Source organism: Sturnira hondurensis, unplaced genomic scaffold (genome assembly GCF_014824575.4).
Source record: "Sturnira hondurensis isolate 20B ecotype Veracruz unplaced genomic scaffold, ASM1482457v3 Scaffold0000780, whole genome shotgun sequence".
NCBI lineage: Eukaryota > Metazoa > Chordata > Mammalia > Chiroptera > Phyllostomidae > Sturnira > Sturnira hondurensis.
This window is the reverse complement of record NW_028073411.1, coordinates 20,065,040-20,081,807: the sequence shown is the minus strand read 5'-3', so window position 1 is coordinate 20,081,807 and position 16,768 is coordinate 20,065,040. Positions and strand designations below refer to the sequence as shown.

The 16,768-nt window shown below is 65.6% G+C and overlaps 1 protein-coding gene and 1 long non-coding RNA gene across 3 annotated transcripts; one reads left to right on the top strand and one right to left on the bottom strand.

The window, feature by feature from the left end:
• Positions 1 to 1,702: 1,702 nt before the first annotated feature.
• LOC118988471 (uncharacterized) lies at positions 1,703 to 2,798 on the top strand. The gene is made up of 2 exons (XR_005066779.1): positions 1,703 to 2,169; positions 2,441 to 2,798. It is a non-coding gene; the product is annotated as an uncharacterized LOC118988471 (long non-coding RNA).
• Positions 2,799 to 9,026: 6,228 nt separating this feature from the next.
• On the bottom strand, positions 9,027 to 13,030 carry ZBTB42 (zinc finger and BTB domain containing 42). Of its 2 annotated transcripts, XM_037048085.1 has the most exons (2): positions 12,770 to 13,030; positions 9,027 to 12,097 (listed from the first exon to the last, which is right to left on the bottom strand). In XM_037048085.1, exon 2 carries the CDS (start codon positions 12,010 to 12,012, stop codon positions 10,999 to 11,001), a length of 1,014 nt encoding a protein of 337 aa, XP_036903980.1. In that variant the 5' UTR covers positions 12,013 to 12,097; positions 12,770 to 13,030; the 3' UTR covers positions 9,027 to 10,998. The 2 variants fall into 2 exon arrangements, with proteins under 2 accessions (XP_036903980.1, XP_036903972.1); XM_037048077.1 differs by lacking the exon at positions 12,770 to 13,030 and having other exon boundaries at positions 9,027 to 12,628.
• Between the last annotated feature and the right edge of the window lie 3,738 nt (positions 13,031 to 16,768).

Below are 16,768 nucleotides of genomic sequence, written 5' to 3'. Positions count from 1 at the left end.
GCTGACATTGCCCCTCTGAACTCTGTGGTAAAGGCAGGATGCACCACGGGGAGCTATCCAAAGGTGGAGAGGACTTGAAAGACGCCGGGCAGCCCCAGCAGCAGCTGTCCACCACAGCCCTCGACTTCGCTCTCGTCTCCTCTTTCACTGTGCACCCTGGACAACTGAGCCCACTCCCCACACTGTGCTGCGGCCGCCGTGGGCAAGGAGATGGCCCTGGCTAGTGCAAGGCAGCCAGCCACAGCCTGCTGGGGAATTTCTGGGGGTTTTGTCTCCACAATAAAAGGATGAACATCTCTATTACTATCCTTCACTATCCCCTGACCCTGTCATCCAGCCTGGAACACGGATGCAGCGTCTGGAGCTGTGGCAGCCGACTGTGACCATGAGGAAAAGGACAATGGGATTGCAGAGATGCTGGCCCCACACAGCGGGGCTGGGCTGTCCGTCAGCCGGGCACAGCGCCTCCAAGCTTCTTGTTTGCGGAGAAAGAAACCCCTGTAGGTTCGAATAGCTCCGTTTGTCAGAATTTCTGCTCCTTGAAGCCAGAAGTTCCACCTGAGGCACTAGCCAGCCATTCGTCTGACCAACCATCCATCCATCCAACCTGGAGCTAACAAAGCTTCAATGACTTTAGCGAGTGTAAGAAGCAGGTTAAGCTTGCTTTTTAGGAAAGACTGCAGGACAGAAAAGGTGGGAACAAGTGGAGGCGGAGGGGCTTGTTCTGGGCGAGTCCTCCCCAGAATGTGGCCCTCCAGAATAGAGGCGCCTCTTCCCCCAGAGCTCACGTACCTCGGCCTCTGGACACGCGGCCGGAACGCTGCTCCATCCCGCTACTGCCTGCACATCAACCCTGCGTGCCCTGCGGACAGGTCTGCGCGGCGCTGAGCTTCCTGCTCTCTGCTTGCACCAGCTGGCCGGGCCCAGCGTAACGAAGGCCTGCCGGCCCGGCCAGGCTGTGGGAGGGTTCGTATCCGGAGGGGCGTGGGCTGGAAGAGCTCAGCAGGACACGCAGGCTGCCTGGGCAGCGCTGGGCAGCGCTGGGCAGCGCAGGGTACCTTATTCACACCCTGGGCAGCGCTGAGGGTCAGAGGAAGGTACCCGCCCCAGGGCTAAGCGAGGGCCGCGCCGGGGAAGCAGGAGGGTTCAGCCGGGGTGTGACTAAGGCCAGAGCCCCACGTTTACCCAGGACTGGAGCCCCTCCTGCCTCAGGCGCCGCTGTCTCACTGGGTGGCCGCAGGGCGCGTTATTATAACTCATCTAGGTGTCTCCTTGTCCACGCCTGCAGTATGAAGGGACAGTGCCAGGCACTGATACACTCGCCGGAAAACTCAGGCTCCCTGTCCTGAGGCCGCCGCCGCCAAGCGGGAGGCGAACAGGTGAGTCGGCGCCGAGGGCCGGTGACCGCCGTGCCCCCTTCGGTGCGTGGCTCCCTTGGAGCGCACGGGACCTCCGCCCGACGGGCAGCCCTGCAGACACGGGAGAGCGGACCGCACGCCCGGGACTCGGGCAACACGGGACGGTGCCGCACACCCCGAGCAGGAGGCGGAACCCGCGGCGGCGGCTCGCGTTCCCGGGAAGCAGGTCCCCGAGCGGCCCGCGCGGCGCCCCACGTGACCCCTGAGCGCGCGGAAGTGGAGGGAGCATGCGCCGCCCCGCGGCGACTTCCGGACGAGCTGCTTCTGGAGCCGGCGACGCGGCCTCCGGCAGCCGCCCGTCTGCGGCTGCCGTCGCGCTGTCCGTAGCGTCGACTGGGGGCGGGGCGCGGCGAGCGATCCCTGGAGAGCCCCCAAGTGTCGCTCCCAGAAGCACAGCGGCCCCGCCGCCTTCTGCAGGCAGGAACCGCAGTACCGTTCCAGCCGCGGGCAGCGAGGCGGGGGGTGGGGGGGGGAGCTCGGAGAAGTCCGGGCTCCCAGCTTGGACAGGATCCCGGGGCTTTTATTCACCGCGTGGGGCGGCTGGGCGCGGGCCGGGATTGTGCGGGGAAGTGGGCTTTCCTCACGCGCCCCTGGGAAGCGCTCAGGAGATGCGTGGGTGCTGCGCACCTGCTTGGGCTGGAGGAGCGCGGCGGGGGCACCGGTTTAGGAGGCCCCAGCGAGGGGCAGCGGGCGCAGGAGGAAGCGATTCCCCAAGGGACGGGCGTGAGCAGAAGAGAGGTGCAGAGATGGGGTGAGTCGCCAGCAAAGTGCTGCCGAAAGCGTGTGTGGGGGTTGGATGACCCAGAGCCCCTCTGATGGGCAGCTGGGAGATCGCTGGCCTCCTGAGCAGTTCGGGTGAGAGGTGGGTGGCGGGGCAGACAGCAGCCTTTCCCCGTGAAGCAGACGAGCCGACTCGAGCGTTCACATGGGAGGTGAACAGGCAAAAGTATGTAGAAAGCCGGAAAAGGGGTGCGAGCCGCTGGCCTCGCGGGACATCAGCTGTGTTCTAACACCCCGTTCAGGGCGGCCGTGGAGCTGGCCACGGGAGGGCGCGGCAGAGCCGTGGAGGAAAAGTCACCAATGCTCCACGACACGTGGGCATCGGATGCGACTCGGGTTGCTTTCCAACTATGACGGCAGAGACGAACAGTTTTAATAAACGATGCTGCTCATCTGAACAACGACGAAGTTAGAACTAAGTGGATGGGCCCTGGCGGGTGGCTCAGGTGGTCAGAGACCCCACCCCGACACCCGAGATTGCGGACTGGATCCCAGGTCGGGGCACACACAAAAATCAACCAACGAGTCGAGTGATTGAACGAGTGGAACATCCATAAATGGAACAGCAAATCCATGTATCTCTCTCCCCAAGATCAATTTTAAAAACCTAGATAGATCAAAGATACAAATGTAAAACAAGCGATACCATCATGAATGTCGGGGGAAGGGGCCTGTTTTCACATGAGGCAGAAATGCCCAGTGGGAAAATGGGCAAAACGACACGAGAGAGTCAACCCAGATGAAATCCTATAACCTCCCTCATAATAAGAGAAATGCAAATTAAAATGAAACAATCAGTTCTTTTCCCCGAAGAATATTGGAAATACCAGGTATTTGGGAGCTCCAATAAACCTTCAAGCAAAAATAATGCTGGGGTGCTGTTGCTGGTCTGGTGTTGAACCCCACCCCCACCCCACCCCACGCAGTTTGCTGACATACTGCCGTTGGCCAGGTTGGAGGGAGACGTGTGGTGGGGGAGCGGGGTGGGGAGGGGGTGAAGGTGGGGGCAGCAACCTCGGGGGCATGTGGCACTGTGGTACCTTACAAATGCTTTTACCCCTGGCAGTTTGCCCTCCCTGTGCCAGACGGCACATGGTCAAGGTTGTTTGCTGTCACACTTCTCATGGCAGTAGAAGGTGGGAAACCACCCAGGTGTCCATCTCCAGGAGATGGCACCATGTTCCGGCCACACCTCAAGACGGCAGCTGACCAGAAACAGGGTTGAGGGAGGCGTCCGTGCTGATGCAGGAAGATCTCCACAGCCTACTTCTAAGTGGAAAGAAGCATCGTTGGGGATGGCATAGGTGCTGCCTTTTTGGGTGATGATGGCAGGTGTTTGCTGGCGTTTACAAAGAGGAACGTTGGCAAACACCCAAGGAGTGAACAGTGGCGGTGAGTGGGGGGCAGGGACAAGGGGTGGGGGGCATGTCCAGTGTGCATCTTTCAATGACAACAAGGAGAAGACACAATACGTGGGGCAGGACTCAGGGCAGCACTGTGGGGAAGCACAGGAGATGGGAGGGGCTAAAGGGAGAGGTTTCCGTTTCAACCTGATCCACTTGGATTGGTGACTAACGATCGGTAATATGCATCGAAATAAAAAGGGTCTTACCCCCATATGGGGCAGGCACTGAGTCCCGTGCCCACAACCGACCACATTCCCCAGTTCCTTCTGGGAATGTGATACACCATGCCGCCCAGGCCGACAGGGCGCCTCCACCCCACAGCTGTGAGGTGTCCCAGTCCACCATGGACCCTGGCATGTCTGGTCCCTGTGAGGGGCACTGGGCCTTCCCCAGCACCTCCCTGAGCTCAGCAGCTCTGTAACCTGCACCCTCAGAGGGGGTGGTGCGCACGGGCCAGCCCATCCCAGCCCATCCCAGGGGTTGGTCCCAGGGCTCCTGGTTGAGGCCCGAGTGTGGCTATGCCCTGGGTGGCAGCTGTGAGACCGCCCTTCGGGGCAGGCGTGTGATAAGCACGGTGCTGCCCCCCATGCTGCTGGCACCATCACCACGTCTGGAGCCACCCCCTGGCCGTCACCTGGTGGCATCGGACCCTCCTCTGTTCCTACCCATCTTCCTCGGACACGTGTGGGAGCCCCCAAGTCTTACCTGTGAAGTCGGACAGATGGCCTCTGTCCTGCACGAAACCCTTGAGACGGCCTCTTCTCCAAAAATGTCCCCTGAGTCTTCCCAGTCAGCCCCCAGTCTCGGCCTGAAGCCGCGCCGGCCTGGCTCCCCACCAGCAGCCGCCATGGGCTTCAGAGAACCCCAGGGTCCTGTCCCCTCTTGCCCTCACAGAGGGGACATCCACCCCATCACCGCCCCCCTCGCCTGTCACAGGCATCCCTGCCGAAGACTTGTCTGTCCATTCATGCTGACTGCTGGACTGCTCCCAGCTGTCTGGGGACAGGGGCGATGGGCACATGGCCCCTTCTCCTGGTCATACCTTGCAGTGCCGCCACTGGGTCCAATGACAGGCGGATGGCGAACTTGATGAGAAGCTGGCCATCCCTCCAACGCAGAGGGCCACCTTCTTGCTCTCCATGCCCCCAGCACGACTCTGTGCTGCCACGCCTGGGACCTCATGGTGGCTGTCACTTGCGCCCACTGGTGACTACTGGTGCTGAGCTCTTTCCCTGTCTGTGGTGTCACTTCCTTTGTGAGGTGACTGTCACAGCCACAGCCACAGCCACAAACACACACAACTCTCGGGGGCGGGTTCCCATCTGGGCTTTGCCTTTCACGGACTCTCCAGTGAGTTTCAAATGTGAACATTTTTGTCCAGAATTTCTCACTGACGCCCATGGGGGTGCGACCAAGCGACCTGTGTGAGGTTGGGCCGACTCGAACCATCCTGGGGCTGCCTCACCCTGCTGTTCGCAGAAAGCGCAGTGAGGGGACTGTCTGCCTCCTTCCCAGTTGGGTTTTGCCCAGGAGTTTGACAGAAAAAGAGGGCACAGATGGGAGGCCCGGGCAGGGGGCTGGGCAGACGCCAGGAGCCCTGGGGTGGGGTGGAGGGGCGCGGGGGGTGTGGCTGGGAGCCCAGGGCAGGCGTGGTGTGTCTCCCCGCAGATGTGGGCATCCCAGGCCTTGGCCTCCAGCCTCCATAACTGGAGTGGGGATGACGGAGGCGGGGCCTGGAGCTGGAGCCTCTGAGGGCCGGCTGAGGTTGGGGCGGTGGGGGGTCCACCTGCCCGACAGGAGCCTGAGAGCTGAGGTTTTGCCAGCAGGCAGAGGTGTCCCCGCCTCCCTTCGTGGCCCCAGTTGGCAGATGAGAGAGCTGAACAGGGTCTCTGCGGGGAGGCAGTTGGGGAGGGGTGGCCAGGTGAGATCCGGGGGATGGCGGGCCACCGTGGAGGCTGTGGGCAGAAGGGAGCAGGGGTTGGGGGCTCTTGAGGAGGGGGACCCCCCCAAGAAGCTGTATCTCTCAACGCCAGGTGGCCTGGGGGCCGTCGGCTGTGCCCGGCTGCCTGGGGGCTGTCCGGCACACACAGGGCGAAGACAGAAATGTCCCAAAACCTCACAGACCAGAGCTGTAGGCCAGCCCGGGTGTGGGCAGAGCCAGGCTGGGGTCTGGCCCTGCCACCTCCCTGCTCTCCTGGAACCCCAAGCACACCTCTAAACTGTTCCGCTGAGGCCCTAACCTCTCACAACCCTGAATGGGACTCCACTAGAAACGGTCTCTGCAGAAGTGGTTAAGTTCAAATGAGATCCCTTTAATTCCGTCTGGCTGGAAGAGAGCAGGACACTGGCACGAAACGGAGGGGCGGCCATGTGAGGACCCGGAGTGAGTGGCTGTCCCCATGCCCAGGCAGGAGGCCTTGGAAGACCAGCCCTGTGACACCTGACCTGGGGCTGGGCTCCAGGACAGGGACGGTGCCCAGCGTCAGCCCCGTAGGCCGGGTCTGGTGCTGTTGCCGCTGCCCCCATGGACGCACATAGTTCCCGGGGGGGGGGGGGCACACAGGCGAGCCTGGGTGGCTTCTAGTGCTGAGTGCGCGCGTACGGTCCCCCACCCCAACGTGCGGCTTGGGGGCACCCTTGGGGTCTCCTGTGGAGAGAGTGAATGACAAAGGTGTCTTCTGTTATGTGACTGAGTGACCTGCAAAAACCCAGGTCACGGGAGGAAGGGCTGGCAGCCAGGGGAGCCAGCCCCGTGATTACAGGGCAGGAACTTTCGTCCCCTCTCCCAGCCTCCAGGGAGGGGGGGAGGGGCTGGGGTTGAATCAGTTGCCAATGAGTTCCCTGAGGGTGCAGTGTAGTGAAGGCTCCACAAAACCCCAAAAGCCCTGGCTGGTGTGGCTCAGTGGACTGAGTGCCAGCCTGCCAACCAAAAGGCCACCGGTTCTATTCCCCGTCAGGGCACATGCCTGGGTTGTGGGCCAGGTCCCCAGTGGAAGGCGTGCGAGAGGCAACCACACACTGATGCTTCCCTCCCTCCCTTCCCGTCAAGATAAATAGAACCGTCCTTAAAAAGCCAAGGGCGTTCGGAGAGCTTCAGGGACAACTGGCGACTTGAGAGCAGCACTTGGAGCAGCATGGAAGCTTCGGGTGCCTTTCCTGCACCTGCCCTGGCCACCGTAGCCCCTGGCTGTCCCTCAGCTGTGACCTTTGGTGACAGCCCTGTGACCTGGCAGGACACTGCTCCCGAGTCCAGTGAGCTGCTCTAGCAAGCGGATCAAACCCAAAGAGGGGTTACGAGACCCTCCTACCTGCCGCCTGCTACCTGGTCAGAAGCACAGGTGACCCCCTAAATGTGCGATTGGCGTCCACAGTGGAGGACCAGGGGGCGAGGCCATCCTGCGGGATGGACCCCTTGCCCTGTGGGACCTGATGCTGTCCCTGGGGCCACCTGCTGGTGCCGCAGAATTGCCGTTAGGTGTGTGGGTCCCCCCACCCCCCACACAGTGGAACTGGGTCCGGGACCCGGGTCAGGAGCCTCGAGGTCTGCTGAAGGCCAGGGCACGGTCTGGCCTGGGGAGGTGGGTCCCAGCTCCCTCAGAGCCCCTGGCCCCCAGATTTCTCTGGGCTCCCCTGACACTGGCCTCCCTGGGGCACACTCCAGCAGCCCGGCGGTCTCATCCGAGCTGCTGCTGTCCCCAGCCGGCCGCCTCAGCAGCTCGGCAGGCAGCACTTACTGCTGGTGCTGGCCTCGAACTGCCCTGCGGCCTAGAAATGCCCAGCCCTCCCGCCAGCTGTCCCCAAGCTTCTCCACTGTCACTTCCCCCTGCCACCCAGCTCACCCTGCCCCCTCACCCATCTGCCTGTAACCTTTGTAATGGCTGGCCCTCAGCCTGCACTGCCCCCACTCTGTCACCTCCCCAGAGGCTCTCGAGAGCCCATCCTGGGTGGGGGTGGCTTTGGGACCCCTCTTCCCCCACCCCGCCATCCCTGTGGGGTCTTCTGGGCTGCCCCACAGTGCCACCGCCTGGGGAGGGCTGGCTGTGACAGGGGTGCCGGCTCAGCCAGGCAGCAGCCAGAATGCCTGACGTTGGGGGAAGGGAGCTCTGGATTTGCCACCCGCTGGCTTGGGGACTGTGGGCTGGAGCCAGGCCCTCCCTGCCTCAGTTTACCAGGCCACAGAGGTCACACAGGTGGCCTCCAGGGAGGACACCCAGAGGGTCACCCCACCCAGGAACGGGGCTCCGGGCAGCAAGCTGAGTGTCATCGAGATGTGGGTTGGCCGCAGGGCCGGGCCCCTGGGAGCCCCCTCCCCTCAAGGAGCTTCTCCACCATCCTCCTCCCCTCTGGTTGGCTTGACAACAGCCCCCTCCCAGTTCCGGGAAGGCAGGGCGAGTCACCGGCCCAACTGGGAGCCTGACGGGGGCTCCATGGGAGGCAGGCTGGGCTAGCCAGGGAGGTGCTGGCCTGACCTTCAGAAGCAAGGGCTGCCTTCGGGGTCAGGACTGGGGGCATCTCAAAGGTTGGTCCAAGAACCAACAGCCCTTTGGTGCCAGCTCAGGTCAATGACCTCTGAGGACCCCTAGGCAAGCACGGGTCCCCCAACCCCGAGTCCCCCGCTGGAGGACACTCTGGCCAGGGCTGGGCTTTGCACACACAGGAGGCCAGATGCCCATCTGCCCCACTCAGGCCTCCTCGGTATCAGGCAGGCCCATGGTGGAGGGGGCAGGACAGCAGGCACCAAACCCGGGCCATGGGGACCCTGGTCCCACCCTGAGGGAGCCAGGGGGCAAGCAAGGTACAGAAGGAGGGGGATGGCACAGGGTGGGTGTGGGGAGTGCAGGCAGATGGGCATAGGATTTAGGGCAGCTTTTGGAAGGTGCCCCAGGGCCTGTGGCTCCTCAGCAAGCCCCCCCTCCCAACCTCAGGGCCAGAAGCCACCAGGCNCCTCCTCGGTATCAGGCAGGCCCATGGTGGAGGGGGCAGGACAGCAGGCACCAAACCCGGGCCATGGGGACCCTGGTCCCACCCTGAGGGAGCCAGGGGGCAAGCAAGGTACAGAAGGAGGGGGATGGCACAGGGTGGGTGTGGGGAGTGCAGGCAGATGGGCATAGGATTTAGGGCGGCTTTTGGAAGGTGCCCCAGGGCCTGTGGCTCCTCAGCAAGCCCCCCCCTCCCAACCTCAGGGCCAGAAGCCACCAGGCCTCTAGGCTGGCGCTGACCTGCCTCCCTGGAAGAACTCAGGGCAGGGTGGGGCAACCTGGGGAAGGGGGCGTGCCAGCAGACTGCAGCCCTGCCCCAGCCCACTCCCGGGTGGGGGATGGTGGAGGGTGGCACCTGGGACAGCTCCAGGTCCCCTAGCCCATCTAATCGGTACCCGAGCCCCCAGCAAACTTGGAGACACACATACTCTGGACCCCAGGGATCACCCCACATCTCCACCTGGGAGCTTTATTAACAACCATTGTCACCACAGAGACAAGGGTGCGTGCAGACAAAACCTCCCGCCCAAACATTAGCCTGAAGGACTGTCCCTTGGGTCACCCAGAGCTGAAGCCCCCTGCCCCGAGCAGGAGGGCAGAAGGGAGGCAGGAGGCTGGGCGGAGGCTCCCACACGCAGGCTCCACTCAGATCTCGCTTGCACATGCCTCTGCCGCATACTCCCACTCGGCACCTCACGTACACACATGTCACCTGGACTGTGTACATTTCCAGATGAAGAACTGTCTCACAGTGACGCCTTAACACCACGGTGACTGCTCACAGAAGACAATACCCCCAGTGTCGGTCGCTTGGGGCGACACCCGCCCCAGGAAAGTACATTTCTGCCCCATGGAAACCCCTGGGGAAAACCAGGCCCTGCCACATCCCATGCCTCTCGTTCGCGGGATACAGGCGGGCCTGCACACTCGCACACACCAGCACACACGGGGAGGGCCTGATCAGGCAGCACGTCCTGCCAGGTGTGCCATCCCACTGGCCCCTCTGGAGGCAGGGAGCTGGGGGCAGCACAGTCAGAGGCAGGGCCCCCTCACCCAGCTCCCGGCTTGAGGACAGTCCGGGCCTCCGAGCCCTGGGCATCAGGAGGGGCCAGCCACACATGGGGGCTATGTGCCTCCGGGATCCTGAGCCGGCCTGTCCGCCTGCTGGGAAGGCCCTTCACCCCACAGGAGGGAGACAAAGAAATACAACGTCAAGTATCGTCAGGACAAGGGAAGACAATGTAAACCTGGCCGGACTCTGTCCTCGCCCCAGGTCTGGTCACAGCAGAAACAGGCCCTGGGGTCAGGGGCACCAGGGGCCCACGTGGCCCTACCACCGGCAGGAGTCCCGCAGCCTGGGGCTGCCACCCCTGCCACTACCGGAGGTTCTAGCAGCAGGCTGCTCAGCGGGCTGGTGGGCAGGGCGGCCCCAGCCAGACGCCAGGACAGTGCCTGCCACGTTCCAGCAGCTTTGGCCACCCAGGGCCGTGCACAGCAGTGGGGGCTGCGCCCCTGCTTGAGCCAGCCACCCTCCTCGGCTCCACCCCACGCCACCACAGTGGGCTTTGGGCACACCCCGCTGCAGGGAAGGGGGCCCCTCCAAGCCCTGTGCCCTGTGGGAGGGCAGCCTTGGCCCCTGCTTTGGGAGTGAGCAGCAGCCCTGGGCACGGACCGGTGACCTGCAGGGCCAGTCCTGCCAAGGCCCGGCAGTGGCCATCCTGGGGAAGCTCAGAGGCGCTTGGACGCTGTGCCCAGGCAGGGAAGCGGCACGGCCCATTGCCCACGGGTCCACCGCTGTTGGCAGACATCTGGCCGCCTTGGGAGGCTCAGCATCCAGAAAATTGTTTCCAAATTGCGATTTTCTCTGACTGCGTTACAGTGCAGCCAGGACCGTGGACCACCTGCCACGACTGTCCCGGGGACTCCACAGCCACCCACCAGCTTCTGACGGTTCTGCTCCTGCTGCGCAGATGTCCCCATGGGCCTGCCCCCTTGTGGCACCATCTCTGCCCGGCCGGCTTCTGCTGAGCCCAGGCCCCTGCCCCAACTTCTGTGACCTGCACCCTTCACCGGGTGCAGCAAGGCCAGAGAAGTCCTCTGAACATGCCACTGAGGTGGCCAGGGAAGCCCCCAGGGTAGGACAGATAGGCTGCCCGCGCTGAGGTGGGTGAGCCAAGCTCCGGGGACCTTGAGACAAACCCAGAACTGCCTGAAGAGGAAGACAGACTCCCTGCGGGTCAGGGCACAAGGTGGGGTCTGGGGGCAGGGCAGGGAGGGGGGCTGCAGAGTCCCTCTGAGGCAGAGGCCACCTTCCTGGGGGCAGTGGGGCTCATCCTGCCAGGTGGGTCCAGCCTCAGGGACTCCCACCCGGCTGGCTCTGGGCCCCTCCCACCGCCACCCCGCGCGGCGCCCGCTTCACACCAGGCCGCAGTGGAACTTGCGGACGTGGCGGTAGAGGTCCCCCGACTGCGTGAAGCGGCGCTCGCACCAGCGGCAGGCGTGCGGCTTCTCGCGGGTGTGCACCACGGCGTGGCGGCTCAGGTTGTGCGAGTACTGGAAGCTCTTGCCGCACTGCACGCACGTGTAGGGCTTCTCGCCCGAGTGCGTGCGCTCGTGCCGCTTCAGCGTGTAAGCACAGGAGAAGGTCTTCCCGCAGAGCGGGCAGGTGGGCGCGGCGCCGTCGGGCGACAGCCGGGCCCGGGCCCCGTCCCGCTCTCGAAAGTGGGCGCCGAGGTGCAGCTGCAACACGCGGGCGCTGGGGAACAGCTTGCTGCACAGTGGGCACAGGCGGAAGCGGCGGCCGCCGGGCGCAGGCTCGTCCGCGATGGCGCCCCGCTGTGCATCCAACGCCAGCTCCCGGCTGCCCTCCCCACCGGCCGGCAGCGGCTCCAAGTCCCCGGCCAGGCGCGGCGCCGCTGGATCGCAGGGTGGCTGTAGGGGGCTGTGGGGGCTCAGAGGGTCAAGGCTGTCCTGTTCCGACGGCGAGTCCCGCTCGTCCTTCACTAGCGGCAGCGCCCCCGGCTGCATCTGCCTGCACGGCGGTGTCGGAAGGACGCGGGAGGACGGGTGGACTGGCTCCCTCCTCCGCTCAGGCTTCAGCGACAAGTCCAGAGCCCCGTCTAGCTCTCCTGGGGCCTGGCAGGGGGGAGGCCCCCATGCTCCTGGAGGGAGGGCAGCCTTGACCCCGGCCCCGGGCAGCCCGACCTTCTGGGCGGCCAGGCAGAGCTCGGGGGCCCAGGCGGGCAGGGGGCACGGGCGCTGGCTCGGCGGCTTGGCGCCAGCGGCGGGGGTTTCGGGAGGCAGCGCGCGGCCCTCCCCCCGGAGCTGGCCCTTGCAGACCTTGACAATGTCGTACATGTGCAGGTAGCTGGCAGCGGCCAGGACGTCCTCCACAGGCAGGCCGCGCAGGTCCAGGCGGCCCTCGTACATGAAGTCCAGCAGGCGGCCGAAAGCGGGCGCCGTGACGATGTCGCCGTTGAGCCGCACCGCGTCGCGGCAGCCCGCAGGCCGGTCCCTGTAGAAAAGATGGAAGTAGACGCTGCACGCGGCCAGCACGGCGCGGTGGGCCGGGAAGCGCGCGTCGCCCACCAGCACGGTGCAGTCACACAGGAAGCCGAGCTCGCGCTGCTGCCTCAGGCGGCCCAGCAGCCGCCCGCCGTGCTCCGGGAACTCCATGCCGCCGCCGTCATCACCTGGGCAAAAACGGACGTCCGTGTGCGCGCCCGGGGACGCCCCGGCCGCCGCTGCCCCGGAGGCCCGACGCGCCCTTCGCGGGTGCGGGCAGCGCGGGCAGAGGGGCGCGGGGTGCCGCGTGTAACCGCCCGCGCGGAGCCGCCCTGGGCACCTGCCCGGAGCAAGAAAAACTCGACCGAAAGTAAACAGAAGCCGCTCCGCCGCGGGGGCGGGTCTCGGGGCGCCGGCGGAGGGGGCACGAGCGGCGCGGACCAGCGCGCGTCCCCGCCGAGGCGCCCCTTTCGGCTCCCGAGCCCCCGAACTTCACTTTGCGGTGGCCGCCCGCCGCGTCCCCCGACGCCCGAGTCGCCGCCCCCGGTCCGCGCCTCCAGCTGCCGCCCGGCCCGCCAGATGCCGCCGCCGCCGCCGCGGGACCCATTTATGGCAGCGCGGCCGCGGGGAGCCGGCCGGCGGGCGGGGCGGGCAGAGTCGGGCCCCCGCCCCCCGCGCTCACCTCCGCCGCCCCAGCGCCTCTCCGGCCGCCGCCCGCGCCGCGCGCCCTCCCCGGTGCGGCCCCGACGCGCGGAGCTACGGGCAGCGCGCCCCGGCGGGGAGGGCGCGAGGACGGCGGGGCGCCGGGCGGGGCGCCCTCCAACTTGGCCGGCCCGGCGCCGCCCGCCGCTGGCCCCGCCCCGGAGAGAGCGAAACTCGGGGCGCAGGCTGGAGGGGGCGGGCCCGGCCGACTTCCCGGAGCGGCGGAACCGCTGAGGTCACCTCGCCACCCCTTCCCCGCCCGCCCCGCCCGGCTGGGCCCCGCGTGCCGCCAGCTGGGGCGCTGGGGTGGGAGGGGGTGCGGGGCGCGGCGGGAGAGGGGGCTCTCGCGATACTTGCCGCCTCCGCCGCGGCGTTCCCCCCCACGGGGCTCCCACAGCGCCCGTCTGCCAAGGGACCCCTTCCGGGGAGCGGCTCGCCTCCCGGCCCGCGCTGCCGCAGTCCCCCGCGGGCGCAGTCGGGACCCTGGCCTCCTGCCACCTCTCGGGGAGCCGGCTCTGGGATGCAGGGGGTTGCTGTGGGGGAGGATCATAAATTTGGAAAAGATGACACTCCCTTTTCGCTGAAAGCCACTGTTCACATTTAATTCTGCTGGGACCGTCTTACAAACACTCACGTGGAGCCTCGACTTTGGGCAGGGACTGCCACCCTCGCCGCAGGGGTCCCAGCTCGGAGCCTGCAGAGTTGTGTGTCTGAGGCTTCGGGCAGGTCCAGCAACCCGGCGGGGGGTTGGGACAAATGCCCCCAGAGCCCAGAGCGGGTGGGAAAGTGTGCACGTGGACGGCCAGTGGTGTGGGTGCAGGGGTTTCGCGGGCACTGACGAGAGGAGAGGAGGCTAGTCCTGCTGGGGGAGGGGCCCCGGAGAGAATCAGAGGTCATTTGGGGGAGTGGCCCCCACGGTGGGCGGTGGAATGTTTGGCGGGGTGTGACCGAAGGGGCCGTCCTGGGGAAGCGGCCTAGGGGCTCCGAGGACCACTGCCCCCCGCAGTCCCCCAGTTTCATGCTGGGGTAATTGCACCCGTTTGGGTGGGTGATGTTAGGTAGGGAGCCCGCCGCCAAGTTGCGGGCAGGTCTCCGAACCCAGTTCGAATCCTGAAGTCTCCTCTGAATCCCCACCCCCACCTCCGTACTTCCCCACATCCTCCATGGAGGGTGGGCTGGGAGGGGGAACCCCAGCCAAGAGAGGTGGTGGAAAGGTGGCCTTGGCCAGGGGTGGGGTGGTGCTGGGGGAGGGGCTGGGTTACAAAGGGTGGGACCCCAGCTGGCAGGAGGGGTGGGGAGCCCTCCACCCATTGTCCTTGACACCCCAGAGGAGGCAGAGATGCCTGTGACTTGGGGGGCAGCTGTCCTAGTCAAACGCCACAGGCTGGGGGCCTGAGCGCCCCCCATTTAGGGCCTACACTCTGTGGGAAGACAAGGCACATTCTCATCGCTGAAAAACGATTCCTGAAACTCAGATTGGCCTAGATGTCTTTGATTCTTGTTTCCTAAACCTGGCAACCAGGGCCTGGACCCGAACTCCCGTGTCACCTGCCAATGAGACCAGCCTGGCTCCTGCCTGTGCACCTGGGGACCCTTCCTGAGCAGGGCTGGGCCAGCCCTCAGCCCAGCGCCCTGCAGGGGACTGAATGCTGGTCCCTCTGAGTGAGCCCAGATAGGACTGTCCCCTTGGAGTCTGGCCTTCTCGGAGCCCTGGCCCTGCCCCTGCCCCTGCCCCGGCCAACCTTGGCTGTGACCCTCAGTTTCCCTGAACCTCAATCTCCTCGTAGGCCTTTCCCTCAGTGCTCAGGCTCCTCCCAGGAGCTCTTCCCTGGGACCCCCAATTCCCATCTGTAACAGTGGGCACCCGAGAGTGGTCTTTCCTGGCCACCCAGCTAAGGCCACCCCAAGCCCTTGCCCCCTCTGGCGACCTTAGCCTTCTCTGGAGCTCTGTCTGCATGGTGTGATGCAGCTCCTGGCACCGAGTGGGGCTTCAGTGCATCTCCTGAGCGAAGGGGAGCTGGTGGCTACCACTGCACCATAGGGCCTCCAGGCCGGGGCCCCAGGAGTCAGGGAGGGAAGGCCAGGCTGGCATGTGGGGCTCTACCTGGAGAGAGGCCCTGGGGTGGACAGAGCGCTCCTTGGGGACCTGGACAGAGGCTGCTGGGCCCAGAGAGGGGCCCGTGCAAACTGGGCTGCCGCCAACAAGAAGCTGGGGGTGGGCCTGGCAGGGCAGGCCAGCCCAGGGAGGGGCGGGCTAGTGGTGGAGGGACATCCCTGTGACACAGGCCTTCTGAGCCTCTGGAGCCACGAGGTCTGAGTTAGGACCTCATGGTCCCAGGAGGGGCCATCCCAGGCAGCTCCACTGTGGCACTCTGGGCCTGGGCACCACCAGAGCCCTCGGGTCCCTCAGCAGCCCAGCCAGGGCGCAGGCACTGGGATGACGAGAGGTACTGCAGCGGTTGGGACAGCGCCTCCCAGGTGCCCCGGGCCAGGCGACCAGCTGGCCTGGGAGCTGCCCTGAGGTCCCGCCCAGCAGCTGCTGCAGAGACTAGGCAGCCCGGGGCGCCCGGCCACGAGTCCTGCCCGAGGGCCGGCAGCTGCAGAAAGTGACAGGGCTGGAGGGGCCTGAGCTCCCTGAGGGGCCGCAGTTTTGGCTGGAAACATCTGGCCCAGGGGCTCCCCTGCGGCGGCAGCGGCAGCACTAGCAGCCTCCAGCTGGCCAGCGACAGACTGGGCTCTCTCCTTCTCGCTCTGTCTGCCGGGCAGGAGGGGGTGTCTTTGGGGGGCAGAGGACTCTGCTCCCCCCAGGAGGCCTGTGGAAGAGGGGCTGGCCCTGCCTGCAGGGGCACCCCATCGTGGGGAGGGTCGTGCAGAGGCGCTGGCCACGGAGGGGTTGGGGCTCACCGTGGGTCCTAGCGCCCCCCGGGCACCAACAGGAAGGGAGGCCTCCTGGTGAAGGGCCAGCGGCCAGTGGGCCAGAAGTTTGGGGCCACCTCAGGGCAGCCTCCCCTCCAAGGTGCTGTTCCCGCAACATTAGCAAACCTGAGAGGCCTGGGGAGTTTGCCCCGGCATCTTCCAGGAGAGGGCGCCCTCCTGGCCCCCCTTGGCCACTCGCTGCCATGCCCCCCATCCTCTCCTCCTCTGCCCACCCCCCACCTTCTCCAAAGCACTATGGAACCCAGGAGGAGGGGTGGGTATGAAGCCTCTCCTAGGAGAGCAGTGGGTCGGTGGGATGCGCCCAGAGGGGCCTTAGGGACCCACAAAGAAGTTCTGGGCGGCAAGCCATGGACAGAGGTCAGACATTTGGAGGGTGACCCTTAGGTCAGGTGTCTGGTGCAGCCTGTCCCTTGGCCACAGAGGCAGGTGCCACCTCAGGGCACACAGTCAGAGCTGGGACAGCTGCCCTGGGATGGGGTGGGGCCAGAGGGGCCTAGAGGAGAGGCCGGAGTTGGAAGTCCCCACCCCAGGAGCGTGTGACCCTGAGCTGGGGAGTCCTTCCCTGCAGACCTAAGGACTGAGCCTCAGTTTCCTCCGTGGACGCTGTACAGAGCGCTCGACTGGGCCGCACCAGCCTCTGACCCAGATGAAGTGTCTGTCCTCCTAGGCTGAACTCTGATCCTTAAGGAAGAACAAAAATGCCCCCCCCCAAACATACCACTCCAGGAAGATAATTCTCTGCCCTCTTCCTTTTACAAAAGGGCTACTATCACTCCGAGGCCCCCGGGCTGGGGGGAGGGGCAGCCGTAGGAGAAATTGGAGGCTTGGGGGTTGGACAGGGCTGGCGGGGGTCAGGGGCGGGGCCACGTCTGCAGTGCCCTGTGAGGTGTGCGAAGAGGGGGTTAGGGACCTTCTGCCTCGGGTGCCTCCGCTGCTCGCAGTGGGTGCTAGGGCCCCTTGAGTCGAGGGCGAGTCCCGGGCGGCCTCAGCCGTCACAGCCCCGGACCCGGCTCTGACTCCAGGCCTCTGCCCCCCTCAGCGC

Excerpts from the sequence above, each read along its gene's own strand:
- ZBTB42 (XM_037048077.1), bottom strand. The coding sequence starts at position 12,258 with ATGGAGTTCCCGGAGCACGGCGGGCGGCTGCTGGGCCGCCTGAGGCAG.